This window comes from Archocentrus centrarchus, chromosome 13, assembly GCF_007364275.1.
Source record: "Archocentrus centrarchus isolate MPI-CPG fArcCen1 chromosome 13, fArcCen1, whole genome shotgun sequence".
NCBI lineage: Eukaryota > Metazoa > Chordata > Actinopteri > Cichliformes > Cichlidae > Archocentrus > Archocentrus centrarchus.
The window spans coordinates 18,253,202-18,266,623 of NC_044358.1; the positions used below are offsets into that span (position 1 = coordinate 18,253,202).

The 13,422-nt window shown below is 40.8% G+C and overlaps 1 protein-coding gene across 1 annotated transcript; it reads right to left on the bottom strand.

The window, feature by feature from the left end:
- Positions 1-251: 251 nt before the first annotated feature.
- LOC115790891 (integrin-linked protein kinase) lies at positions 252-13,149 on the bottom strand. Its single transcript, XM_030744897.1, has 13 exons — positions 13,040-13,149; positions 11,715-11,969; positions 7,452-7,617; positions 5,720-5,815; positions 5,535-5,631; positions 5,374-5,457; positions 5,054-5,139; positions 4,832-4,941; positions 4,480-4,607; positions 4,156-4,277; positions 3,972-4,071; positions 1,796-1,926; positions 252-1,683 (listed from the first exon to the last, which is right to left on the bottom strand). The coding sequence occupies exons 2-13, from the start codon at positions 11,801-11,803 to the stop codon at positions 1,534-1,536; spliced, it is 1,359 nt and encodes a 452-aa protein (XP_030600757.1). The 5' UTR covers positions 11,804-11,969; positions 13,040-13,149; the 3' UTR covers positions 252-1,533.
- Between the last annotated feature and the right edge of the window lie 273 nt (positions 13,150-13,422).

Consider the following 13,422-nt stretch of genomic DNA (forward strand, 5'->3'; position numbering starts at 1 on the left):
TATATTTATCTATTTTTACTACCACTAAATATATTCAGCTCACTCAATGATACAGAAAGTTCACAAAGCAGTTCCCTGAGACATAAATATTAGCTTTTTAAATATTAAAAGCCTGAAACTTGTCGCCTCTCTTAGGTTGATCTATTTGCAATCTTTACATTTTCCACAGTAACCCTGTGATGTCCAGTTCCCTCTAGAAAATGCACACATTCAAGTTGTCTGTATGTTATATTTTTAATATACTTATATATAAATACATACATTTGCATATGTCATTCTTGATTTTGGCTTCAGCACAAACAGGCAAGCTGGTGGAGGCACAGAAAAGATGCAACTGAAACAAAAATAAAACATAAGTGATATAAAGCATGAAGTAATCCAGTGGATCAAATAACAAATGAGAGAACAAAAAACACGTTGCAGCATTAAGTCCCTTGATGTCCCGTCATCTTCTGCAGGCAGCTGCTTCAACCACAAAACTGCGATCAGCTTCTCTGACAACACCTAATTTTGCCTGTATCTGTATTATATTTTAATAAATTACAACATAGGCTGCAGTTTTTATGTTGGTTCACCAAGGAATAATATCTACATTGAGCCCAAACAGTTTCAGACACCCTGACACAAGCTGACTAAAGCTTTTGTTCAACAGCAGAGCAAACAGGATTCAAATAATGGAACAGGGAAAAACAAAACACATGAATTACTGAAGGATTAAACAAACACATTTAAGTAATGCTGAGTACACTAACACAATTATCAAGAGTAAATCACCAATCTTGCATTCTGGGTTAATTCTTCCCAAAGGCAGTGGCACAGAGAAGCTTTTATGGCCAGTTTTAAATCATTGGGAGGTTGTTCAGGATACAGGCAGTGCTTGAAAAGGCCAAGCTCATCATTACCACTATACAGCCCAGCTAAAAGGTGCAACACTGCTTCTTGTACACGCACTCAAGGGGACTGCTCATTCATATAAAGTTTTATCTTATACACTTAAATGTTCAGCTTCATACATTCGATACTGCTGATACAACAAACACACACATATTCCCACAAGCTTCGGGTTAATATGTTTTGTTTGGGCCATCATTGCAAAAGGAGCAGTCACCTTAGAGGGAGGCTTTCTAGTAGTGAGACAACTCCAAATCAAACAAGGCCCTAAATCCACTGAAGTAATTCAGCAGAATGTCATGCTGACCGCTACGGATTATTCAGTCACTTGGAGATTGTACTCAGCCCAATATGATTGCAGTTTATACAGTGAACCGTAAATACTATGCTTCTGCAGATCAGTAACCAAAACTGTAATAAAATTTTGATATCACATTAAAAGAAGAAAAAAAAATATATAAAAAGGAGTGACTTCTGCTGTATTCATCTCACAAGCAGAAGGTACAGTGGCGTTGAATGCAGCGGTAAAGAGTGAGAGCTTAAGGCAATACTGGTAAGCACCACACCACCATCTCAGAGTCAAATCTGGGTTATGATATCCTGCTGTTCATTGCTTCGGTAAAGAAGGTCAGAAGAGGTTTTTCACTTGTCCTGCATTTTTTCCAGAATTGGCACAATCATGTCAAATTTAGGCCTCTTTGCTGGGTCTTCGTTCATGCATATCTTCATGAGCTTGCAAATGTGGGGAGAAATGCCAGGGGGAATAGTGGGCCTCAAACCCTCCAAGGAAACCTAAAAACCCAGAACAGACATAACAAATGCATTAAACAGGCAGTAAGTGTGAGCTCTGCCTGCAAACTGTTGATATTCAGTTGGTAATCCAGTAAGCAATCGTCCTGCTGACCTTCATGCCTATCTCCATGTTGGAGAGGTCAGCAAACGGCACTTCTCTGGTCACCAGCTCCCACAGCAGGATAGCAAAGCTCCACATGTCTGCTGACCGGCGGTTGATCTCTTCTGGCCTCTTCTGCAGGGCTGAGCAACACAAAGAGAAACAAATGAAGGTTACACAGTAAAGTAAGAACATGCCACTGCTTCAGACTAATGTGCACAAATTAAAAAAAATAAAATAAAAAAAAAATCACTGTAGCTAATGAGGCTATTCCTATTTCCTGCATATTGCATTAGAAAAAAATGTGGAGACAATTCCTGTTTCCACTGCTGGGAATTACAGTCAGTCTGCAAATAGCAGCAGCGAAGCAGAAAATATACATACAGTATTTGGTGTATATAGTAGGTGAACCACGATGATTAAATATGACATGATTAAATTTAGTGTGAACAGTTTAGAAGCCCTAAAAAAAAATATATGGCCCTTACCCCACAGTGTTCAACATCTGCAAGTGCACACATTACTGCATGATGTGCAATCTTTATAAATGCTAAAAACCAAAGTGATTTAGATTTGACTGCTTTCAAGGAGTTTTATTATGTCAAGTGCTCCAAGTTTTCCAGTGCTCTTCCAGGTATGAACCAGGGACCACACAAGCCAAGCCCAAAGGGGGTGCATCAAGTGAACATAACCAGGATGAAGTTCACAGGACTGGCCACTGTAAATTCACCCCCCATGATCACTGTCAGCCGTCTCCTGAGGTGTCTGAGAAAACGTATTGGGCACAAACCACCTAAAGTGCGACACATGCTTTACAAACGTAGAGCTCTGTGGGCTTTTCACCTGTGGTCTAGCAGCTTACAGTATATGTTGCTATGGAAACCTAATCTTGTGGATGGAGATGAAGTGAAGAAATCTGAGCAGCTGCTGTCACAAACACGGGCAGCGGATTACAGATGGAAAGGGCAACAGCAGCTTAATGTCAGCTTAAATACATTTACTTCGACCACAGTGTTTAGTCTCTATTGTAAAATGAGCTCATCTACATCAGTTTGGTAAAATGTAACTAACTAAACTCATGGCTCTGTAAGTAGCTGTGTTTCTTTGAAGAACAGATTGTTCACATTCCATAATCCATATCCATAATCCATAATCCTCTAGAAATTACTCTAAAAATGCAAATAAACATGCTACATCCACTGTAGATTAAAATCTGTGCCTCCTTTTCCTAAAAAAAATCTGTTGCAATTTTTTTATAAGGTGATACAGTAAATATAAGCAAATCACTTATACATAAATCATAATGGAAATGCAGCTTACTGAGTTAGACTGTGCATTATATTCAGGATTAAATTGCACTACATGTACTCTCATGCTCAAATGTTTGTGGTCGCTTAGAATGTCTCTGTTTATGTTTGCCTTACATCATATGAAACTGAAGAGAAATGCTATAAACAGCAATAAGTATTGGAATCACTAACAGAAATATCAGGAGAAATCTGAAATAGCAGTTATGGTTATAGACCCTTTTACAGTTTGTAAACAGCCCCATCCATCCCCCAAACAGCCAATCAATGGCAGGAACCAGGAAACCTGAGAGACATTGGTGTTGCTGCACTAAAGCGAGCACACAGCAGAGTTTAGCAACAGTTTCAGTAGTGCGGCGGCTGGCGTATCGACTCAGTATTGCAGTTAAGATTTGAGCCAAAGGTGTAAATGAAGCCACATTAAAATCAGATTTGATGGGTGACTTTAAATGAAATTCTAATGAATGCCTGACATTCAGAAGAAATTCCTGAATATATATAGCACATTATTAAAATTTGTTATCATACCAACTCTGTGCATTTGTGTTTTAAATAGAAACACACTCTGTGGTCCTTCATAGCTCACATCACATCATTTGTGTTGCTTCTGTGTAACTGGTGGTGATAAATCTCCTGGATCCCATCCTCCACACGCGGTTTCTGTTTGCTTGCCTGTTGCAAATGTTCCCTGGCTATTTTCACATTTTGTAATTGGTTTATGTTTCCAGCTAACTTTGATTTCAATCTATCTCCTGGGGAAATCAGCTGTAAATTACATTTGGCTCAGAGACAGTCTGGAGTTTCCTGCATCCGTCATTCAAGTGCAAGTTTGTGTGGCTTCAGCTGTCACTTTGGATCTGTGCTGTACGACTGATGCTTACCCTCAGGGGCTACCCATGCTGGTGAGTACATCCTGCCAGGACACTGGAAGGAAAACTTGACGTCTGCCATGCTGATCCTCGCTGTCATGTCCTCATCTATCTGTGGAAACAAGAAAATTGACTGAGATGTCACTAAAAAGTGTACCACGCATCTCTTCTTCTTCTGTATTTTTCTTATTCTTACCATTACACTCTTGCTGTTGAGATAATGGCGAGGGATCATGGGTTCAAGTGTGTGTAAGAAGGCCATTCCATTAGCAATGTCCAGGGCAAACTTGACCGCCTGTGTCTGGTCCACCACAAAATCTGACAGCACGATGATGAACAAGTAATAACAGGTTTAAGCCACGTCTTTCACTACATTATATGATGACAGTGAAATTGCTGCTGTCGAAAAAGTGATGACAACTTAATGACCAAAATGCTTAAGTGCAATAAATCACAAACCCCTGCAAATCACGTAAAGTGGTGACAAGTATGGACTTGTGACCAGAGTGGAGGTACTCACTGGTGCCTTCATGCAGCACGTTGTAGAGGGAGCCATAAGGCATCCAGTGTGTGATGATGATGGGGTGAGGGGCAGGAGGAGATTGACATGCTCCCAACATGGGTAGGACATTCGGGTGGGAAAATATCCTGGGATGTAGCCCAAGAGGGAGGGACAGGGGAGGGAGACAGACACACAAAAACAGGCAAATCCAGAGGATTTGACATAAAAAGACGTATTGCGTGAGATGCACCTCCCCCCAAAATAAATTATACATAGAGTTTGGTTTAAGACAGTGCAAACAGACAAATGAGTGACTGCAACAGCAAAAAAGGAAAGCGCCCATGGAGAAAAGTCAGGATTAAATATTAACCTGAGTTTGGGATACTCCTCATTGAAGTCTCTGCCTTTCCTAGTGGTCCAGTCGCGAATTTTTAGCACTTTAATAGCAATTTCATTTCCCTGCCAGCGCCCCTGCCACAGCTATAGAAGAGAAACCAAAAAAGAAAAAGTGCATTGGATGACCTGCATCTTTAATTTATCAGCAGCAGCTCTGCATTAATATCAAGCACAATGAAATACAAGAAGAAACTACCTCTCCAGACTGGTTCTCGTTTACTTTAAGGATGAGAGAAAGCTGTTTGTAGTCGATGCCTGCGAGTTTGTTCAAAGTTCCATTGCCTAAAAACACAAGACAGAGACACATTCAAGCTCAGCCAAAAAGCCCGTTATTTATGTGAAATTTAGACCAACAACAACATGAGGACGAAAAAAATTTGGAAATTTCAAAAGCCACATTAAGATTAGTGGGGAGACCGGCATGGAACATTTTTCCATTTCATGCAGCACTCCGTGCAAACCAGCAGATGGAAACTGGTTGGCTAATGAATTGGTTTATGGGTTGCTGGGACTCACGGGGACGGGTTCTGGTGGTGCCTTTCCAAAAGCTGTCCTTGAAGGGAATTTTAGCCAAGGTCTGTCCCATTTTCTCAGCCTTTTCTGTGTGCGGTAGAGAAATGAGAAAGTCAGTACAGCGCAACAAACCAGAAACATGTGCGACTGACAGTTTGGAATACCTCTGAGAAGTTCACGCAGGTGAGGTTTGGCTTTGTCCATAGGAGTTTCCCCATATTTGTTACAGATGCTCACCAGAGCTCCATTAGTCACAAGATCCTGAGAAAAATACAAATGTTATCAACACTTTAAACATAATTAAAAACAGAGGGGTTTTAACTTTATCACCACCAGGGGGCACACTAACCTCAGATACTTCGTCTTGCCCCCAGAAGCAAGCATAATGCAGTGGTGTGTTCCCATGTTCATTGACAGCATTGGTGTCTGCTTTGCATTGGATCAGCTAAAAGGAGGAGAAACAACGGATTACATGCAGAGAAAGGCTGGTCAGATCTTGTTTAGGCTGTACACAGAGATGATCCTAAACGCTGCCAAGAAAAATCATGCACGGTTGTCTTGCCTGTAGACACATACCAGAGGTATTGAGACGTGCCTAATATTAAACTCAATAGCTGTCTTACAGCCATTTTAAATCGACATACTGGAGCAGAAGACCCACATCATAGCAACAGGACTGTGTACAACATAGAAATACAGACTACCCTCATCAACACCTTTCAACAAATATATTAACAGCTACAATGTGTTTGCTGCCTTTTGAAAACCCCCTGAAGTTTCACATGCTGCATTGTGAAGGCACTGCCACTTAGTTTGCAGCAGTTTGCATAGTCAATAATTTGAACTCATTTTGATGAAACGTGCTTTCCGGAAAACATGCTTACCAATTGTGGCAGTAAGCACATTTTATGATCATACTTAAGCTGTATCTGTTGCAAAAGGTGGAGCTACAAGAACAGACAAGACATTAGTGTTTTAGCTGTGCTGATGATATCATTTCAGGTTTCACAATATCCTGTGCTTATGAACCAAACTTTCAGAGACAGCATCATTTTGAAACTTGCATGTTAAGAGATTAGCACCAATCTCACTGCTCTGTCACAAGTGGAAACCTCCCAGGCAGAAAAAGTGTGAAAAACTGCAGTCCCTTAATTTGAGGCTGGCTCCAGAAATGAGCTAATCCTCAGGCTCCTTTATTAACATGTCCATTTTCAGGCATGAAAATAGTTTGCAGCCTGGTTTTGAGCTCCATAGCCAATTTTTAACTGTAACAACTGCAGGAATTATTTTTATTTTTTTATATATATGACTAGCATATAACATATAGATTTTGTTAAGGCTTAAAGTTAGGGGTGTGACTGATTTTACAAATGTATAGACACAGGCAGCTGGATCCAGAAGTTGTCTGCAAGGCTTCTGCAAACTCCAGTCTGGACCTCTTAACCATGTATGTGCTGTTGATTCATAATGAGGCTGAAATCTACAGTGGGTAAAGTAGTATTTAATAATCTGCTAATTACCACTATTAAACAGAACTTTGGATGCATGTCTAACATATATAGATGCTCATCTCGAGGCTTCAAAATGAGACGTCAATGGGTGACGTCACGGCAGTGGTATCCATCTTGTACGCTGCCTATTGTTACATCCAACCAGTCTGTGAATGCAGCTAACTAACCAAGCTAACTGTTGCTACTTTCCCACCATTCATCACGCGTTCTTGGTTCGAGACCAGCTAGTTTGCGGGGCCGGAGTTGAACCCGTTTTTCGGCCGAGCACCGAGTGCTTCCCTGCAGTGGAAAACCCGCCTAACGGTTCAAATAAAGGCACCGGCTCCGGAACCCTGTTGGTGGGAAAGAGGCTTGTAGTACTATCGAGTATCACTCCAGACTAAATATGGCACTAAAACCCTGTCAGTGGCCACAAAGCCAAGGCTGAGTCCAGAAACTAATGATTGACGTCTGTTTTTTATATACAATCCATGACATGTTTATGATATGTTTTATGTTATGATCACAGTGGAATTCATCAAATAGACTCTAAGCAGAGTTACTGTACTCCAGTGTTTACACAAACCCTACCTTTCCCACAATGTCGCGATGTCCATGGCTGGCGGCCAGGTGCAGGGGTGTGTCATCTCCCCGGTTCATGACGTTAATTCGCGCTCCTCTCATAATGAGCATGTCCACCACGCTGGAGCGGCCCTCTCTGCATGCCCAGTGGAGAGGGCTGAAGCCATGGTCATCTCTGCAGGGACAGAAGCACACACACTGAGAACTGAGCAAAGCAAACTTTGGGAAAACCTTTTGAGTTTAACTTGAGGGACAAAACATCAGAATTCTGTGGTTTAAGTGCTGTAATGGTACAGCTGTTTTTGGAACACGAGTTTTTGCATTGACAATCAAACAGGAAAAAAGAGAAACCTAGAACGTCAATATATATATAAAAAAAAACATATAATCAGGCCAATCAGCTGTTAAAAATACCTCAGTTTATACATAATTATCAGTACAATGGGGAGACCAAGCTAAAGAATCCATCCTAGTACATTCACACAATAGTGTCTACCTTCAAGAAGGTTATGTAATGTAATGTACATAATACAGCTCCAAAGCATTGCATACCACAGACATTATAAAGTTAAAGTTCTATGGAAATAGTACAACCTGAATGACTAAGCCTTCATGCAGAATTTACTGAAAAGATATTTATTATCCTTGTTCCCGCTAATCTGTTGCGTCAGTGGCGTGAAGCTGTGTGTGCATGAATTTGTTCATTTTTACAGTCATTTATTCCCTCTGCAAAAAAGGAAGCTGATGCGACTCAGAGTGGCAAAAGCTAACAGGCCTCTGGCAGCCATCATTCCTGTCTCTGTGACAGTAGCAACGACACATGTCGCACAGTAGCCTCGATTACATGACAGAGACACTGATGGAGTGTCTGCGCTGTGAAAGACAGAGAGACTGAGAGATTAAGACACAGGAAGAGCTCGGTGACAGGGAGTCAATCAAAAAACAGCAGGCACTGCAGTCCTTAAACGGCTCAGTGAGACCTCCTCCAGCAGCGGATATGACTTTCTCTTCCACCACATCATTTGGACTTCTACGACAGATTTCACGTTCCCATTGCAAGAGCGAGCACAATCCTCCTATTAATATCATTCTCACTTGTTCAGAAATTATGAGTACACAGCGTAATAATGAGATCCAAGAACTGAGGGAGTATTATGAATCTGCAGGAATTTGGACCGTCTGCCCCCTGCATTCAATTCACTGATTTGTATTCACGCTAAACAGCATCAAGAGCCCCACAGAGACCCTCAGTCCCACAACACACATCTAACTGTGCGACCTGCTGTGGATCTGCACAGAGCAATTTCCTCTCAGACCAAAAGGCCAAATCCCAAAACTAATTAGCCTTAGTTTATGAGTGAAAAACTACCCACACACTTTATAAGCTTCCAGTGCCAAGCAAGTCTGTTTGAGGGGAGGAAGTGGGAGTACTGAAGTTTATGTACACATTCTTTAAAATCAATCATTCACAAAATAAACAGGATGACAAGCGTGCTCTGTATGAGCTCAGATGTTCTGTTTAGCAACAGTTGATGTTGGTGGATTAGCCCTTAAACACGTTAATCTCCATCTATTCCGCGGTTCCAGCTTCTCCAGGGACATGATCTGCTGCTTTTGTCAGTTTTATATCACTAACTAACTTTGTGTTTTGGCCTTGAATAATAATATTAAATGCAACAACCTTTGACAATGTCATATTTTTTCGACACAGGTTTTGCTTATTGTAAAACAAAAACAACAAAAAAAACCCCGAACAAAGAGAAAAATACAATTTGTGAACAAGTTGTTCAAATATGAGTTGTTCAAATTCCTTCAAAAGTTCAATTAACTAATTATTATTGGATTATTTACATTAAAAAATATATATTTTAATGTTTTAATTAAAAAAAAAATATAAAGATAGCTCCGATTCACATATAAATGCTGAAAATATACTGTGGTTACATCAATTAAGGCTCAGAGCTCTGGCCTCTGCATCTCTGTTCCAGGATGGATTTTCCCTTTAAGCAACCTTCACCCACCAAACCCATGGGGGACTGGAGTGCCAGGGTATTCTCCCGCTCAGCCCCTCCTCACCGACTGCGGTAATTTATTTCAGGCACTTCCACCTGCCAGCAGAGCTCAGGCTGGCAGACTGAAGAGCCAGAGGAAGCGCCCCTGTCTGCACCCTGTATGTCTCTGCACAAACATCCCTGCCGACTCACATAACAAGCCTCTGCTAAAGAAAGATAAATCCACTGAAGCAGCTGAAAAGCAGCTAAAGCAATATTAGATCATGTTTTTACTTTGGGGAAACTCACTTTTTTAGGGTTTCTTTTCTTCACTCTAAGTTAAAGGGAACATTCTAAAATTATAAGCACGACAACTTTAATCTCCACATTTTGACTTTATTCTCAAACTGCACAATGTTTTTTTCCTCACTGTGGCCCTAATACTCCTTCGTAGACCGGAGATGATGACCATGTTGGAAATATTTAGGAGAATGTGTTTTAAACTTTGCAATTAGTCTTCTAACCTTGGAGGAAGCAGTAAGGGGAAATGAGTGGAGCTATCTAATACCGCCGGGAAACAAATACCGGAAACATATCAGTGGATAATGGGTAGATGATGTGGACTGCTATGGCTTAACTGTGCATTCCTCTTTTGAAAGAAAAAAAAAAAATCACCATACAGTACCACACGCACAAAGATTTTCTTTCTCTTCCAGCCCTGCCCACGACAATAATCTCCTCCCCCTCGACCCCAGTTCTGGTAGGTGATAAAAGCTTCCCTTGAGGCCCATGTGTTACTCCTTGTAAGGAGATTCAGCATTCCACTACTACTCTTCATCTGGGAGTTACATCAGTGTAAACACACCGTCATCGCGGAGCACAGAAAATATCACAGTGAGGGGTGTGACAGGCCAGAGCGCACTGAGTTTACTAAACCACAGAAAGGGAAGGCTTAGAGCTTCTGCAGCGTTTTACACCCTGGAGGAGACACATCGACCGGAAAAGGGAACCTGACGTGTAATCAACTAATGGGCGAGTCGCATGCATGAATCCACACAGGCTCAATGCAATCAGACAGATTCACAAGAAGTGGACACTTAAAAAAAAAGGAAAAAACAAAGTAAAAAGGACTATTTTTAGAATATAACTATTTTGTTTAAAAGAGTCCCTCTTTTATGTTTAGAGCAAAAATGTGCCAAATTAAAAAAAAAAAAAAAACTGATGCTAATCACATAACATTTAACTGAATTAAAATGTTTCTAGCGACAGCCTTCAACTTTTTCTGTCAGTTATTAAATGTTTTCTTTCTTACAACCATGAAATCACGCACGTCAAACTACAGCATGACCATTCATCCATGTTTGAACAGGGGCAAGAAAAAATACGCTCTTCTGTTTTCACAGTACTCCGAGCATCCTGAAAGCGTGACACCAGTATCATTTGCAAATGAATAACTGTCACTATAAAAAAAAAAAAAAAAAAAAAAAATAAAATACTCCTGGGTGTCAGTGTGTTCAGCCTACTAACCATAAATCCACTAAAACAGGGAAAAAAGGGAGCAGCTCCAAGTTACACAGTAAACATAATTAAACTGACTCATTTATTACTTCTTTGTTTGCTCTGAAAACAAATACTGGAAGTCTAAATCTGTGACAGAAATCTTTAAAAAGACGAGATTCGTGGGTGGCCATCCAGACTGGGCTGCCAAGTTTTTCCCAATGCAGAAATCTTAGGATAAAAGAAGCTCAGGACTGTTTATCTGCAACTATCAGACAGAAATGCTGCAAACTAAACGTGCCATGTTAGAAGTAAAGAAACCCACAATATCTTCTGCACCTGAATCATGCATTAATACATATCCACAAAGTTGTGTTCAGAGCCTGTGTAGCCCGATTTTTATTGCTGTGACTAACTATACCATCACAGCATGCTTCCTGCTCAACATCACTCTTTTGATTTACTCTGCTGGCATTTTGGACATAAACATGCGCCCACAAGGAAATGGGTTCAACAGCAGTGCACAGTCTCATGGGGGAATGAGAAGGCGGGCTCTCGGCCTGCACCACAGAAGAGCTTTAAGAATAAAGCATTTGAAATAAAAACATGCGCTACATATTTCTTTGACATTTTGATCCATGCTATCAGGAATCACAAATTCATGTTTTAGCAAATCTGAAGCAAAGAGGCACAACTGCTTAGGGGAATAAAATTAAATTCTGATGAACTGGTCTGGACAGAAGTGATTTATACATTCTGGATATCAAAAAAACCTCCAGCTCACCCTTGATTGAGGTCATTCTCGGTGTTGTCCAGCCATAAGCGAACTGCCACTGCATTGCCTTCACGGCACTGTGTGAAGATATCATCCATTTTATTCCGTTTCTCCTAGGACGCACCCGTGGGAGCAGATGCAGAACTAAACTGGGACGGACAAAAGCAGCAACCCGAGGGGTTCAGGCACGTCCTGGCCAGCATCAGTCCCTCATTTGGGACAGTGTGGATCACAATCAGAGAGGCTCAGCAGCACCCACACAACCTTAAAAAAAAAAAAAAAAAGGTGACATAAAGTGGGAAGTTACTCAGTTAAAATCTTTTTTTTTTTTTAATCTACTGTACAATCCTAAAAAGGAGAATGTCTAGAAACAAGGCAGCCTAGTGTTGAGTAATCTCCACCTGAGTAATACAGGGTGGGTATGCTGTTTACAGCACTGTGACTCACAAAATGTAGCTGTATGAAAAAATAGCCCAGCACACCAGGGTAGATAAATATATTCATCCAAAGTCATACTAAAGTCTTTACTCCCTTAATACACATGCAATAGCCTAATAGATTGATAATAAATCAATCAGTTCAGTTATTTATCACAAAAACTGACCCTTTCCAGTTTACAGTCTGTGGATTTGCTGCGTTTCTGTCTATTAAGCATAAAGTTTGGGGGGGTTGGGTCACTGAACAGGGAAAACCCAGCAATTTAAAGATGTCACCAAGAGCCCTTTTGTATTTTTAGCAGATAATATTCAAGATGGTAATCAACAAATGATAATAAAAAAATGTTTTTGAAGGTCTAATTTATTATTAAACTGGCACTAACCATGTCTAGGATCACAGTTTTGAGTGATTACAAGTCCCATCAATGAGGGAGCACATTTCAAATATTTAATTTTTCAGTGTGATCACCACACATCTTTAATCCACACAGTTTGCCAGGATCCTGGCTCCATGCACTCAGGTCACATCTACACTCCAACTATCTGTTGTCACTGCCTGATTAGCTTCCCTGCTATCCGGCTAACACAGCGGGGGAAAGCTCACTTAAGTCATCCACCTAATTCTTCAGTTGCTGGCAGCACCACTGGCTGCCTTCACTGCACCATACAGTACAGAAATTCGGTTAGTTCCTCATTTTAAACCTCCATCCTCTGCTCGGTGAAATGAAACGCAAACGGGTACGTGCTAACAAGCTAACTATCGATCCTGCTGTGCGGGGGCTGTCCGTTTTTCCTCCCATATGACGGTGAATGACTGAGGATTTCACTCAGACTGTCACTTAGTAGTTTAAACGGGTCAAACTAAAAGCAAATTTACCTCTATCTCTTTAAACTTACCAGGTATATGAGCTTGTTGCGGTGTATTGTAGCCGTACAGAGCAGAAATAACTCCGGCACACGGAGCGCTGCGCGTCCACGCCCGTACGTATGTCAGGAGAGACAGCGCGCCTCCTACAGGCTACGCGGAGAATAGCAACGACTGAAAATTCACCCCCTCAGGTCATGATTTTTGTTTTCTTGAAATTATCACATTTTATGTGTCTAAAATGTGTATAAAATGCGTAGCTCAGGTCAAGGTTTCAATAAATGCCATCATGTTACTACATGTAGCCTATAACATGTTACTCACGTACCTAAAGTTACATTCTAGATAAGACAACCTATGTCAGAAGGACACAGAAAAAAAAAAAAATTTGAAAAATATTTTTGTATTTTGTAAA

Bases quoted from the DNA above. Each gene is read 5' to 3' on its own strand.
- LOC115790891 (XM_030744897.1), bottom strand. From the start codon at position 11,803: ATGGATGATATCTTCACACAGTGCCGTGAAGGCAATGCAGTGGCAGTT. The intron at 7,618-11,714 runs GTGAGCTGGAGG...CTGTCCCTGCAG, and splicing joins GAGAATGACCTCAATCAAGG to AGATGACCATGGCTTCAGCC. The intron at 4,608-4,831 runs GTTAATATTTAA...GCTACATCCCAG, and splicing joins GAGGAGTATCCCAAACTCAG to GATATTTTCCCACCCGAATG.